The 14,100-nt window shown below is 37.6% G+C and overlaps 3 protein-coding genes across 3 annotated transcripts; 2 read left to right on the top strand and 1 right to left on the bottom strand.

Moving 5' to 3' along the window:
* Positions 1–3,148, top strand: cUnh6orf120 (chromosome Un C6orf120 homolog). The gene is made up of 2 exons (XM_084101676.1): positions 1–135; positions 1,988–3,148. Exon 2 carries the CDS (start codon positions 2,026–2,028, stop codon positions 2,584–2,586), a length of 561 nt encoding a protein of 186 aa, XP_083957802.1. The 5' UTR covers positions 1–135; positions 1,988–2,025; the 3' UTR covers positions 2,587–3,148.
* A 1,118-nt stretch (positions 3,149–4,266) lies between these two features.
* On the top strand, positions 4,267–7,360 carry mrpl4 (mitochondrial ribosomal protein L4). Its single transcript, XM_084101574.1, has 9 exons — positions 4,267–4,446; positions 4,562–4,643; positions 5,082–5,250; positions 5,329–5,380; positions 5,519–5,636; positions 5,739–5,845; positions 6,501–6,610; positions 6,978–7,051; positions 7,170–7,360. The coding sequence occupies exons 1-9, from the start codon at positions 4,399–4,401 to the stop codon at positions 7,313–7,315; spliced, it is 906 nt and encodes a 301-aa protein (XP_083957700.1). The 5' UTR covers positions 4,267–4,398; the 3' UTR covers positions 7,316–7,360.
* hyls1 (HYLS1 centriolar and ciliogenesis associated) lies at positions 7,325–12,872 on the bottom strand. Its single transcript, XM_084101573.1, has 7 exons — positions 10,361–12,872; positions 9,374–9,534; positions 8,294–8,339; positions 8,132–8,195; positions 7,858–7,939; positions 7,708–7,734; positions 7,325–7,611 (listed from the first exon to the last, which is right to left on the bottom strand). The coding sequence occupies exons 1-7, from the start codon at positions 12,789–12,791 to the stop codon at positions 7,480–7,482; spliced, it is 2,943 nt and encodes a 980-aa protein (XP_083957699.1). The 5' UTR covers positions 12,792–12,872; the 3' UTR covers positions 7,325–7,479.
* Between the last annotated feature and the right edge of the window lie 1,228 nt (positions 12,873–14,100).

The raw sequence follows: 14,100 nt of genomic DNA, 5'->3' as shown, positions 1-14,100 counted from the left end.
AGAGGGCGCTGTGGCGCGTTATAATGACATCACGTCCCAGAACGTGCAGAAGTCAACTCAACACCTGTAACAGAAAATTCCAAACATAACGACGCCGACTCTCCTTCCTCATGGATTATTTTTGACAATGCACCGGTAACTCAAAAACAATACATGTCTGTGTTAGAACCTGTGTTAATTACGAATAGTTATTTTGCTTCAGTTTCATAGAAACTACTGGTCTGTTAGCCAGCTAGCTGAATAGCTGTCTTATTTTGTGCAAGTTTCACGAATTAGATGGCGTTTTAATTTAGAAACGGAAAGTGTATAGGCTAGTATATGGCATTGTGCAAATCATTTTATATAGGCTTAAGTATATAGGCTATATATATATTAAAACAAGGTCTTCTGAAGGTGTCTATTTTTAACATCGCTGCTATATACAAATACACCTTTAAATGGCATCTTTAAATTTCTGCTTTTACTTTCGACTGTTTATGAAACAAAAACTATCTAAAAGACAAACAAGAGATCTACTTTAAGACTGCATAGCATACGCCCTGAAACGAAGTTGCACAATTCGGTTATAAGTCTTTACAGTTTCATTTGAATATGGGGTCTTGAAGCATATTTCTCTGACAGGACTGACAGTACACGACCATGGCCATTGGCTGTGTGTGTGTGTGTGTGTGTGGCTGCTTTAAAATAGTGTGAGAGATATTTTTAGCAGTCAGTAGAGATGTATGACGCGTCAAATGGTGCCGGTTCACCATTATGCAAGGTTTGGATTCAGAAAGCCTCTGGGGTGAAAGTCTCTTGGTCATATGTCACAGGAAACGCATCACTCTAAGGCTTTTCAAAACAACATTGTAATGAATCACACTTATGCAGATAACATATTTTCCCATATTACCAAATGAACACCAGTGAGACAAACTAAGTGAGACTATATGTCACAATATATATAAAGAACAGCAGATAGAATAGTCAACAGAAAACAGCAAAAAAACAACAACAATACAAACATCCCCTTTCAAATTCTTTTAAACAGTCAGGTCCCTTATCTGACCTATAACAAAAAAAAAACAATAAAATATACTTGCAATAAAGCTGCGGCCACATTAGCAATATTTTGGTGGAATTTTGCAGACAAGAAAAAGGTCCATTGTCAGTAGTGTAGCGATGTATTAAGCACTGCGCACACACAGAAGTCCCTTTCAAACCAAACTTGAACATTATCAAAATCTACATGGAGAACTTTTTTGTCCTCAAGAAGGTGGATGCAGTTGTTAGACATTACTTTTAAGAGTTCAGAAGTTAAAAAATAACAGTATTTATTTCAAATAGAAATCTTTCGTAACAATATACACTACCGTTCAAAAGTTTGGGGTCATTAGATTTCATCAAAGAAGTTGATACTTTTATACAGCAAGGATGTGTTAAATTGATAAAAAGTGATAGTAAAGATTTATATTGTTAGAAAAGATTTCAATTTTGAATATATGCTGCTCTTTTTAACTTTTTATTCATCAATGAATCCTGAAAAAAAAGTATCACAGGTTCCAAAAAAATATTAAGCAGCAAAACTGTTTCCAACATTGATAATAAATCAGCATATTAGAATGATTTCTGAAGGATCGTGTGACGCTGAAGACTGGAGTAATGATGCTGAAAATTCAGCTTTGCATCACAGAAATAAATTCTATTTTAAAGTACTGTATTAGTTAACAAATTGTAAAGTTATATTATATCCAGCCTTCTGGTGGGATCAGGATAATCAAAAATCTTTTGGAGATCAAAGGTATCCCACTCCTATTAAAAGGTTTTGAACACATATTGAAGTTCTAGATCTAGTGGATTTAGTGTTCTAATCTGATTTCAGAATCTTTTCTTCTTTTAAACAACCTATTTACATGATTTGATCCAATCCAATAGCTGAAATACAAGACTTTTTTTTGCAGGGCCCTGATGATACTGATAACTAATATATATATTTTTTCGACTGCAGGAAGGTTACAGGTGTAGCTGGGGTCTGGCAGCAGTGACATGGCGCCGTGCTGGGGTGGTTTGTTGGTGTTGGCGGCCCTCTCCCGGGCCCTGGGCTCTCTGCAGCTTTCAGAGGAGCATTCTGTGCCAGAAGAATGGGCCCTGCTCCATGTCGTGCAAGGCCACATAGGGGCGGGAAACTACAGCTACCTGCGTCTCAACCACGAAGGACGCATTATCCTGCACATGCAAAGCCTTAAAGGGGATGCGGATCTCTACGTCTCTGACAAGACGCTGCGGCCAAACTTTGATTCCTACAAGCTTCAGTCTACCACCTGCGGCCAGGATGTGGTGGTCGTCCCGGGGGATTTTCTCAGGCCTGTTGGGATCGGGATCTACGGACATCCCTCCTACATGGAGAGTGAGTTTGAGATGAAGGTGTTTTACGACCAGACAGCACTGAAACACGGTGAAATTGAGAAAAACTCTTATCCTTCAGATGAGACTCCCGGTCAGTCTCAACACTCTCAGGGCCCCGAGGATGTGATGGAAGAAGAGGAATCCATCCTGTGGACTATTCTAATTGGGATTCTTAAGATCATACTTGAAATTTTGTTCTGATTTTGATGTGCCAGCTGGCAAAATATCACATTTGCCACAACATTCTTCCCATTTAGATCAAATAAACAGATTTTTTTTTTTTTTTTTTGGCCAGAGTTTTGACAGAGGATTAGAAATGCTTTGTCTGAAGTTTTGTTTAAATATAGCGTGGCGCCTCAACCATTCTATAAGGATTATGTTCATTTCTGCCATAGTTTTCTTAATATGTCATCTAATTTGACTAACATTTATAATCTGCATATCAACACAACTGATTGCACTTGATTTATTAAACACAAGGTTCTTTCTTTTGACCTGATTTGTTTTCTTCTGACATTTTATTGATTGAGTTAAAAAAAACAAAAAAAACAGTTGTGTGGCGCATTTTTTTGTCTTTTACTGACCTTGGGATGTAAATTCTAGGTTTTAAACTGCACTATGCAATCACACAAATCACCTTGTGATGAAGGTTGTACGGCTGTGCCTATTGTAAAGAAGAGTCTGTTGGCTAATAAACAGCAAAAAAAACTTCTGCACCTGTAGTTGTAAGATACAAATAAAAGAGTCACTTATTTTTGAAAAATTCTCAGTGTTCAACATTACTTAGGATTGTGTTCAGCTTGTGTGTTATATATGTGTATTTTTGTGCAAATAACAAGGTGGGGGTTCCTTTTCAAAAATACCAAATGAGTGAGATTGATAAAAACGGTAATTTAGGTTTGGTCACTGTTAATATAGTATGGTATTCCATGAATACTTAATTAGATAAAGCTTTGTCTCTGAATAAATCACATCAACAATATTATAACTACATTATTATTGTTTTAGAAACAATGTACAGTAAGTATATTATTTTAGAATGCGAAGATACCTGTATATACAATAACATATTATGGTCATCTCAATCTATGTATAAATATTAGAATACTATATATATATATATATATATATATATATATATATATATATATATATATATATATATATACTGCCGTTCAAAAGTTTGTGATCGGTAAGATGTTTTTAAAAGAAGTCTCTTATGCTCACCAAGGCTGCAAATCCTTCTAATATGCTGTTCTTTTTAACTTTTTATTCATCAATAAATCCTGAAAATAATATTACAGGTTCTAAAAAAAAACATTAGGCAGCAACACTGTTTCCAAAACATTGCTAATAACCGAGTATCAAATCAGCATATTAGAATAATTTCTGAAGGAACATGTGACCATAGATATCATAAAGGCTAGATGTCTCGTGCGCGCTGCTGGCCAATGGAGGTCGACGTCCGCACGTGGCGGCCATCTTGCCACAGTGTGCTCGCTCACTCGTTTAATGGTGCATATACTTTTAAATAACCATAACTTACTCAATTTTCTACCGATTTTCAAACGGTTTGGTTTGTTATAAACGTCAGAGATGTAGTTATGACACTGCATACATACACTGCATACATATGAATAATTATAACATACATGTTCAAGCATTCGGAATTATAGCCACGTTAATAACGTTTGTAAGAAACCAAACCGTTTGTAAATCCGTCAAGATTTCAGCGAGATAAGAAGATTTGTGTGCATGCTGATCACTCACCTTAATTCACAGCTTCACTGTGACAAGATGGCCGAACGGTGATGCCGGAAGTGACTGCGCCATAAGACATCTAGCGTTTAAATATGATATCTATGCATGTGACAACAACGCGGCTTACGTCATATGAGGGCGACGGAAGTGTGCACACACCATCACGACCTTCCTGACAGGGAAACCAAATAATGTAAGAAGCTGAAATTATAACAGCAGTGCTTTTAGTGTTTATTTTATTTAGCCCGCATCATGTTTCGTGCCACGTTGGCAATATGTGGAAGAACTGTTGTTAAAAGGGTAAGTGTGCGCATGCAATTCATCATGTTAAACTCTTGTGCATGCGATATTTCTGTTCATGCTGATACACACTGACTGATTAGTGTGTATTAAACCATGATTTTTCTCAACCCAGTTCATCTCATCGGTCTCCGGAGAAAGCGCGCTTCCATCAAATCTGCGACTCCCATCAAATCTCATCGGAGTCGCGGGACAAAGTAGGCAAAGCTTTGTTTATTTAATAGAGAATTATAATGCATTCTTCTTCTGAGAAGAAACAAGTCTCTGGCTTTGAAGTGTTTTCAGCTTTACACTCCTGCTTACATCCTTGAGTTAAAAGTACACCACGGTAAAAAAAGAAAGAAAGGTTTTTACAAATATACCATAGTTACAGAACAGCTGCCACAATGAAACTGAGAACTTTCTATTAGCCATTATTATCTATAAAGCTATTCAACCAACTGACAGATGGAGTGCAAGGACAACCTATATTCATTTAATATAGTTTCACAGTAATAACAACTGAAGTAATTAAAGGATTGGAAGGAACTTTTGGTTTCCATGCTACATGTTGTCAATGAAAGTGCAACAATACCATTTTAAAATGCATGTGGCGTGTGTTTTCATCGAACTGAGCGTGTCTGAACTCGTTTCAGAGAGGGCTCCTCCATCCGGCTCTGATCTTCCAGTTCTGCGCAGATGTGACGCTGATATCCCAGCTCACCTGGCACCCACTCAAACGTGGCTCGAGTCTTTGGCCGGTCTTGACAGTGAACCGCTTGGTGTGGTTGACCTACACCCTGATGTCTTCTCAGTGCCTGTTAGGTAAACCATTTAATCCTCTGAATCCTTTCAGGAGTTATGCTGCAAACAAATGGTCTTTTTTTCTGTTCCTATTAATAGGTTGGACATTCTCCATGCTGTAGAGGTCTGGCAACGTAATTTCAAACGAATAGTAAGTAACCCTGAGGAGCATTTTATGTTTTCCGGTTTGGACTTGTGCATTAAGATACCGTCCAAATCATGTTCTATGAACCTCAGTCATATTGAATCATTGTGAATGAAATAAACATATGTAATGTGATTACTGTAGAGCCATGCAAAAGTCAAGTCAAGAGCTGAAGTCAGCGGTGGAGGCAGGAAACCTTGGAAACAAAAAGGAAGTGGGCGGGCACGACATGGAAGCATTCGTTCTCCACTATGGAGGGGAGGTGAGATATAATTTGAGTTCAGTTTTAAACGCAGAGATGTATGACAATATATAGCAGTGAACCCTCTGAACCACTAACCAAATGCTCCTCTTGCACATTCAGGAGGAGTAGCTCATGGTCCACGAGGACCAACCAGCTATTATTACATGTTGCCCATGAAGGTGCGGGTGCAAGGGCTGAAAATTGCCCTAACTGCCAAACTGGCTCAGGTGAGGGGGGGTGCGCTCTAAAAGTCTTGCTTGCTTTGGAATGCACTTCAGTTTCAATTTCATATTTTGTAGGTTTTTAATTTTTAAATGTTCAGTTGTCATTTCAGTTTTTAAGTATATATATATATATATATATATATATATATATATATATATATATATATATATATATATATATATATATATATATATATATATATTAGTTCTATTTAGCTTTTACCCAGCAAACAATTAGACGTTTAATTACCGTTGAAAAGACGTCCCTCCGACACATCCCGTCATGGTTAAAAAATAGTTCCAAAATGAAAGTCGAATGGACGTCTTTGACGTTATCTGTTCTGTGTTACGTATTTTTACTGATTTATGCCATCCTACCGCTACTATTTTTGGCCAGGGACTCGACGGTGCCGTCCGACTAATGTTTGCTGGGTATTTTTTTTATTTGTTTTAGCTGTAGTAATTTTAGGACTTCTTAAACCTTAAGTTCCTTAATCTTTTTTTTTTCATGTAATTATTTTATTCCAGCTTTTTCAATTTACATTTTTTTTAAAATAGTTTTAGTTAACAGTAGCAAAACTGATGCGCTTGTCAACAAGTGAAAAGTGGTTTGGTTCATAAATATTCTGTTAAGCTAATAGTCTCATTATTTTTCCAGGATTACCTTCATATTGTGGACTCACTGGAGATTCCCACTCTAGACCCCCACTATCTCCAGGACCTGGTCAAACACAGGCAGTGGGGGGATTCAGTCCTCATCGTTGACGTGTAAGTCTGCAAGAGTGGATGTATATGCCATTGCAAACCTGATATATATATTTGTTTCCTTAAAGGGATAGTTCACCCAAAAATGTAAAATTCAGTCATTACTTACTCACCCTCATGTCGTTCCAATCTGTTCATCATATAAAGCTATCAAGTCTCTTCAGAAAATTTGGACTAAATTGCTCAAACTGCTGGATTAGTTTTACGATCTTTTTATGAACTTTCTGAAGCATTCAAGTGGTAGTTGTGCAGGCTGTCAATGGAGGGACAAAAATAACTCGGATTTCATTAAAATGTCTTCATTTGTGGAAAGACATGAGGGTGAGTAAATTTTTGGGTTTAAGTAATTTTTTGCATACTTGCATTCCAGAGGTGAAGAATTCCCTCAGAACATTCTCAAGGCAACCGAAAATCTGAAAACAGTGAATATTATTCCAGCTATAGGTAACCAAACTAACCACATAAGCACACATTTATTGTAGACCGAACATAAGGGAATGTGGCTTATTAAAGCTTCTGTGAAGTTGAAAAACATTATATGCAATTTGTTTTGTTTTTACAGGCCTAAACGTCCACAGCATGTTGAAACACGAGAGCCTGGTTCTCACTCTGGAAGCTGTAAAATTTCTTGAAAAGAAGCTTCTTTGGCATGATGTGCGTTACACTCCCCTGTATCCCTTTAAACTCCCATACAGAGACCTGCCATGAACACAGCACTGATTTCAGAGTATTAAAATGTTTATTTCATAAAAACAGTGATCAAGTTGTCTCATTTCACATATTCCACGTGGTAAAAAAAAATTCAATAACATATGAATAAATAATAACATTAAGAGTATATAAAAGATAAGGCATCAGTGGAACATTCTTCATCAGGGATAGGAGATTTTTGTTGGGATAATGCCGTGTGCTAAATCATGTCGGATCTCCCATCTTAGAGCAGATCGCTTCTTCTCTGTTGGAACCACATAATTGTTGGGGATGAATGTCTTCTGAGGTCTCGTCTGTAGAGAGTGAGAGAAGGAAAAAAACACTCAGATTGAGAGAATCTAGGCAGTCCTTTCCAAAAATAAATATATATGCATATGTGTGTGTCTTACTGGTGGAGGCTGATACATGAGTTGTTCCTGAGAAAAAATAAATACAAATAATGTAATATTTTTTTAATTTATTTAAAAATTAAACTTGCACACATTAATACTCTTCTTTTTTTTAGCAAGCAGCCACTACTAAGACAAGTACAGGATTACCCTGATGGCCCAGTGCAGCTCCTTCCTGCTCTTCTCTCCTGGAGGTTTAAACATCTCCCAGTCCTGCTTATATTGCAAATACCTGATAAAGCAGTCAAACACATTTAGATCAATGTTATGATCAGTTTGTGGTGTTCAGAGGGTTATCTATCACATTTCTAGTGTAAATCCTTCAAGTATTATGAGATCTTTAACAGCAACTGTAAAAGCCTGAACCAATCACAAGAGATTCAAGTCTTGAATTGTTTATGAAGATCAATACAGGACGCCATACTTAGCCACTGGATCAGTTTTCTTCAAGTTCCTCGTGTGAGGATGATCAAAAACTGGCCGTATAACTGTGAAGAGAATTGGATTCTGTAAATGCATGCAAACTGACAGTCATGGGTCAAAGAAACAAGTATGATCTGAAACTAGACGTGAAAATGGAACTTACATGACTTTGGACGAGGGCGGATGTCACTCTCGCTGTGTGATCGTGTCTGTTGGAGGACAAGGGCGTAGAATTTAGTAGGGACGCTAGGGTCATGTCCCCTACCAATATCCAGTGACTACTGAATTGTCCCTAGCAATAACTTTAATCAAACAATTTCAAGGACACACATTTAATGCATGAACAGAGAATATAAGGTAAGGGTTTAAGTATCCTCTTCAACTTAAAATATTCAATATATCTTTAAAATATTTTTTAAAATATGTTTGATTTATCTGTCAAACAGATCTGCGTGAAATTTGTGTTCGTTTCTTTAGCAACAGTAGATTCCTTGTCTCGTTTTCTTTCAGAATTTTCATTGGTTCAATTCATTTTTAACATTAAAATAAAGTTGAAGCCGACAGCCTCATGGGCAGCAGCTCTCCAACATATAATCGGAGTTTGAGTCCCGGCTCGGGGACCTTTCGCCATCCTGTCCCATATCCTCCTACTTTGCTTCCTGTCGATCACCTATAATGTCACCATAATTTCAATAAAGGCAAAAATGACAAATATAAATCTATAAATAAACAGTGTCATTAACTGTGTAATTAGCACCCTGCCTCTGTCCTCTACATACATTATATGCATGTACTCTGATGTAGGCTACTCTAAAGTTAAGTCTCTGTTATGCCTCCTCGTCTTCATTCCTTACCTTTAAAATATAACATTACAGCATTGATTAATTGTCAATATGAGCTAAAAACCTTAGTCGATCCCTGAATAACATTTTTTTCAGTTATGAATGTATGCTTGTTTAGATAAGTTTACAGAAAGCTAAATTGTAATGCTGTTGATTGCATAATCAAGATGATGTTCTGAGTTATAAGTGAGATCCTACCTATATAGATAATGGCTTTATATGACATGAAATTGCAATTAAAAGTCTATCATATCTATGCAAAAAATAGAAAATGGGGGTGGGGTGCTGCTTTTATATTACCATTAATGTCAAAATCAAACCAATGCCCTTGGAAAAACAATTCCAGTTTAAAATTCAAAACTGTAGAAGACTGATCAGTAGGAATGTGTCTGTGCACTGACCATGCCTCTGATGTATTCCCGGAAAGCACTCGGGGGTTCCTCCGTCACAGAGCTGGATCTGTCACTGTAACTTCCTGTTTCTTCACTCTCGGAGTCATACTGCACACGAGATGCACCGATCCGCATGTGGTCCAAACGCTCCTCCAGCTCACTAACTGTACCTACAAAACATAAGTACATGATTACACACATCCTAAACATCTATAATATTGTACATTATAGCCAGTTATTTATATCTTTTGATATAGTATGTCAGTAGGAAATATCAGCATACATTTCCAACATTCCTTTTGCCATTAATTATTGTAATCCAGTGAGATTTCTGTATGCACAAGGAGTCTGACAACAGCCGGTGCTCCACACGGAGATCTGTTAGGAAATGTAAACTTATATTTCCTACTGATGTATATGTATGTATGTATATGTATATGTATATGTATGTATGTATGTATGTATGTATATATATATATATATATATATATATATATATATATATACAGTAGTCAACATTTGAAGTGAAATAATGTATTTCAAATAAATGCTGTCCCATTCATCAAAGAATCCTGACAAAAATTGTATTGTGAAAAATATTAAGCTACACAACTGTTTTCAACATTGAGAATATTGTTTCTTGAGCAACAAATCAGCATATTAGAATGATTTCTGAAGGATCATGACATGATGTAAATTTGCCATCACAAGAATTGTGACATTTTAAAATATATTCAAACAGAAAACAGTTTCACAAAATAACTATTTTTACTGTATTTTTGATCAAAATAGTACCATATAAATATTTAAGATGTTACACGCTTCTAAGCAGTATACGCATCTTCACAATGAGTATTATATTCATAATAATGACTCTTCTGAATAAAATAGATAAATACATCTCTCCCCTCTACTTCCTCTGCATCTTTACCTCTAAAAACTAAAAAGTATTAAAATAAACAAATTAAGCAAATCCCTGTAAACAGTGTAACACACCAAGGCAGCCAGTATAAACTCTGACCCTCTTCCCCTTTGAGCCGTCATCATATCCATCATCATTCTGTTTCTCCTCGGGTCTCCTTTGAACTCTGCCCCTCCTATGCCTCAAATTAAATGGGTGGTCAAGACTGTCCCGCAAAGCCTCAACCTCCAAACCATCGTTGAAGTATGCCACATTTTGAGAGCCTGCATCTTGAGTTCCAGTGTCATTCCCTATGGGAGTCTGCTGCGGGTCGGCTTCATGACCTTTGCTTGGCGTGTCAGGAAATTGATGACCATCATCCTCACATCCATCATGGCTTTGATCAGTACAGTGTACGGCTACATCTTTCCTATCATCTGGTGATCTTGCTGGAGCTCCTCCACCAGATGTTTCTAATGCTTGATCGTCTCCGAACCACACCAGACTGCTGTTCTCCTCATAATCATGAGCATCTAAGATCGACTCGCTCTCTTCTTCTAATCCAGCCAGAGTACAGTCGTCTCTATAGTCCACTTCCTCTGGGTCTCCATCTTTAGACGAGTCTGGTCTGTACGTGCCATAGCCGGACGTTAAAATGCTTGCGGCGGGGCTGCCCAGACTTTCATGATAATCCTCATCATAGATGTCTCTAGTTTCCTTCTTCTGCCGTACATCAGCATGCTCTTCTTCCCAAGCGGGTAACATGTTATGATCGTCCACCTCTTCTTTCTGCGAATGGCCACTGGATATTGTAACATAATCATCATCACTTGCCCATGACTTCCTGTCCTGGTCCCAACTCTCCTTTCCACCAACAGGAGCATCAAAAAACCAATCTATCTCCTCTTTTTCCTTACTGCCTCCTTTAGACACTTCCTCATCCTCTTCCATCCCACTTTCATGTTCATCTGCTCCTGATCTGTTCTCTGCCAGATTGACATCGCTGCTTATATCTTCATCTTTTTCATCACTCTTTCCAAGTTCTATCTCTTTGTCATATTCATTGATTTCACTGTTTCCATCTCCAATACCATTCCTCTCCTGTTCCTCATTGCTGTCAGGGTTTTTCTCTGTACTGTCTTTTGCGAAAAAGTATTTTTCCTCTTCGTCATTCATGTCTTCCTCATTTTTAGGTTCTCTCTCATTCAGTTTGATGTTCTCTGATCCCTCGCTTTCAGAGTTTCCTGTGCTCTCTTTCTTCACAAAAGATTTGCCACCATCTATTTTGTCCTCAATGCCTTCATTATCTTCTGATACATTAGCATCTTCTTCATTTTCTTCTCCTTCCTCCTCGTCTTGTTCTTCTTCCCCACTTCCACCTGTGCTCTCTTCCTTAGTGAGACCCTCTTTCTTTTCATCACTGTCTGAATCTTTATCTGTACACTTTTCTTCACTATTTGAGTCTTCTTTTGGAAAAGACACTTCTTCTTCACTCTCCTCTACACTCACCTGATCTTTCTCGCTCTCTGAATCATTGCTTTTGTCTGTTTTCTCCTCAGAGTTTTCTCCATTGACAGAGCTCTCTTTCTCCTCCTCATTATCCTCTTCCTCCTCACTTTCTTCTAGATCCTCCTCTTCCTTCTTTTTATTCCTTTTCCCCTGTTCACACAGCTCAAACTCTTCTTCCTCGTCTTGACTTCCTTCATCCTCCTCTTCACTTTCTTCCTCTTGACTTACTTCTTCCTTTTCCTCCTCATCACTTGCTTCTCCTTTTTCCTCTTCACTTTCCTTTCTCTTTTCCTCTTCTTCCTCCACTGCAAGTTCTCCTTTTTTCACCTCTTCACTTTCTTGTTCCTCTCCCTCCACTTGATTTTCTTCTTCAAGCTCTTTTAGAATTTCTTCCTCTTCACTCTCATGTCCTGTTTCTTCCTCTTCACTTTCTTTTCTTTTATACTCCTCCTCTTCAAACTCTTTTTCCTCAGCTTCACTTTCTTCTTCCTCCTCTTCACTTTCTTCTTCCTCCTCTTCATTCTTTAGTCCTGTTTCCTCCTCTTCACTTTCTTCTTCCTCCTCTTCAAGCTCTTTTTCCTCGTCTTCACTTTCTTCTTCCTCAAGTTCACTTTCTTCTTCCTCTTCGCCTTTTTCCTCATCCTCCTCTTTTTCTTGATATGTTCTTGTTACCTCTATGCCTTTTTCTATTTCATCTTCTATGAAACATTCTCTCTCGACCTCACTTCCGTCTTCATCTGCCTTAGGATTTGTTTCAGCCTGTACATATTTCTTCTTCTCCAACTCATTCCCTTGAAGAGTTTCCTTCATCCACTCCTTTTTATCATCTCCCATTACAAATCTTTCCTTCTCATCATTACTGTCTCTTTCAGGCTTTCTCTCAATCCTTCTGTTTTCTTTCTTAACATAATCCCTGTCTTCCCCCTCACTTTCCCGATCTGTCCAGAAAGAAGAGGACAGGGATCCTTCATCATCCTTGCTTTCATTTTCCAATTGGCTGTCAAAAGCTTTATACATCTTGAGGTAGATGGACAGATCTCTTTTTTAGCCCTCAGTAAGAAAATGAAATCCTCTTCTGAGCCAAAGCAGATGGCTGAGAGGGAGGGTGAATGTAACTAAGAAGATTACTGATAAGAACTTTACTGGGTTTATTATAAGGCTAATTGCACCACCTGGTGTATGGGAGGTATTATTACTACCATACTACTCTTCAGGATATAATCTGTACACTACAATTCAAATGTTTGTGGTCAGTATTGTTTTACTGTATTTTCAATCTAATAAATGCAGCCTTGGTGGGCAAAGTCTTTTTTTCAAAACCATTAGAAATTCAGTTTGAAATAAAAAGTTGCATAATGCATTATGCTTCACATTCAATTTTTTTTTAAAGGTATACATTAGATACTTTAGTAGTTTATTAGTATTCCTGAAACATAATGACTGGACTTACCAGAATCTTCACTATGCGTGGACTCATCACAGACATGAGACCGACCTTGATGCTTTCTATATAAGGAATTAGAAAATAATGTTTATTGCACATGCGCATGGATGATGATGTTGTTTTTTTACTTTAACTATCAAATCAAGAAATTATTACGTGCCACTCCCCACCTTAACACTTTCCTTTTAATCACAGGCTTCAAATGAGCCCTATGTTCTCTATCAGGACTTGTCGTCTCACTCCCATCCAAAACTGAGTGAAATATTTCAGAAGGGCCTTCCTCAGTCTCCAGCCTGTTGGGTGCTGTGGAGGGCCGAGCTGGTCTGTGAGCAACTGAGTGCCGTAAGTATGAATCATAGTAGTGATTCATACCAGTCTCTCCATGATCGTCCTCATTAAATGTGGAGGTGAAAATCTAGGAATGGAAAATAGGAAAAACACACATATTGTGTAAACAATCCTAGAACGATTATACGTGTTTAAGTCACCATGAAATCAAAATTGTTCAATTCAATTCTTGTTTTTTATGGAATATTGCAGTTTATATAACTGATTTATTCGTGCACATCTTTTCTTTTTAATTCATGTGTCCTCATAATCTTTAATCAAAAGAACTCCCCCCTCCCCCAATGCAGCAACATCTCTTCTTTAATGATGTGTTTGCTGGCATGAGGGCGGGACAACCTGTCACTCACATGACATAATAGCAATAGCAAACCACAACGGTCCAATCAATTCCTGGTGGACAAAATCAAGTTCCGCCCTACATTTTCTTTCTAATTTAAAAAGCCGTTTTACTCGCATACACATCACAATAATGAAGAAAACACTATCGCAACTTCTGTGTCTTTAAAAACTCATACCTCTCTCTGTTGACCCGCT

The sequence above is a fragment of the Abramis brama genome (assembly GCF_963993115.1).
Source record: "Abramis brama genome assembly, chromosome: 23".
Taxonomy (NCBI): Eukaryota; Metazoa; Chordata; class Actinopteri; order Cypriniformes; family Leuciscidae; genus Abramis; species Abramis brama.
Note: the sequence above shows the minus strand (reverse complement) of the source record. Positions and strands in the feature narration are given on the sequence as shown.

What these genes read in the sequence shown, in the direction of transcription:
- mrpl4 (XM_084101574.1), top strand. Translation starts at nt 4,399, where the DNA reads ATGTTTCGTGCCACGTTGGCAATATGTGGAAGAACTGTTGTTAAAAGG. An exon ending in AACGTAATTTCAAACGAATA is followed by an intron (nt 5,381 to 5,518) that starts GTAAGTAACCCT and finishes TGATTACTGTAG; the next exon opens with AGCCATGCAAAAGTCAAGTC. An exon ending in TAACTGCCAAACTGGCTCAG is followed by an intron (nt 5,846 to 6,500) that starts GTGAGGGGGGGT and finishes TTATTTTTCCAG; the next exon opens with GATTACCTTCATATTGTGGA.
- cUnh6orf120 (XM_084101676.1), top strand. Translation starts at nt 2,026, where the DNA reads ATGGCGCCGTGCTGGGGTGGTTTGTTGGTGTTGGCGGCCCTCTCCCGG.
- hyls1 (XM_084101573.1), bottom strand. Translation starts at nt 12,791, where the DNA reads ATGTATAAAGCTTTTGACAGCCAATTGGAAAATGAAAGCAAGGATGAT. An exon ending in CCGCCCTCGTCCAAAGTCAT is followed by an intron (nt 8,196 to 8,293) that starts GTAAGTTCCATT and finishes TTCTCTTCACAG; the next exon opens with TTATACGGCCAGTTTTTGAT. An exon ending in AAAACTGATCCAGTGGCTAA is followed by an intron (nt 7,940 to 8,131) that starts GTATGGCGTCCT and finishes CTGCTTTATCAG; the next exon opens with GTATTTGCAATATAAGCAGG.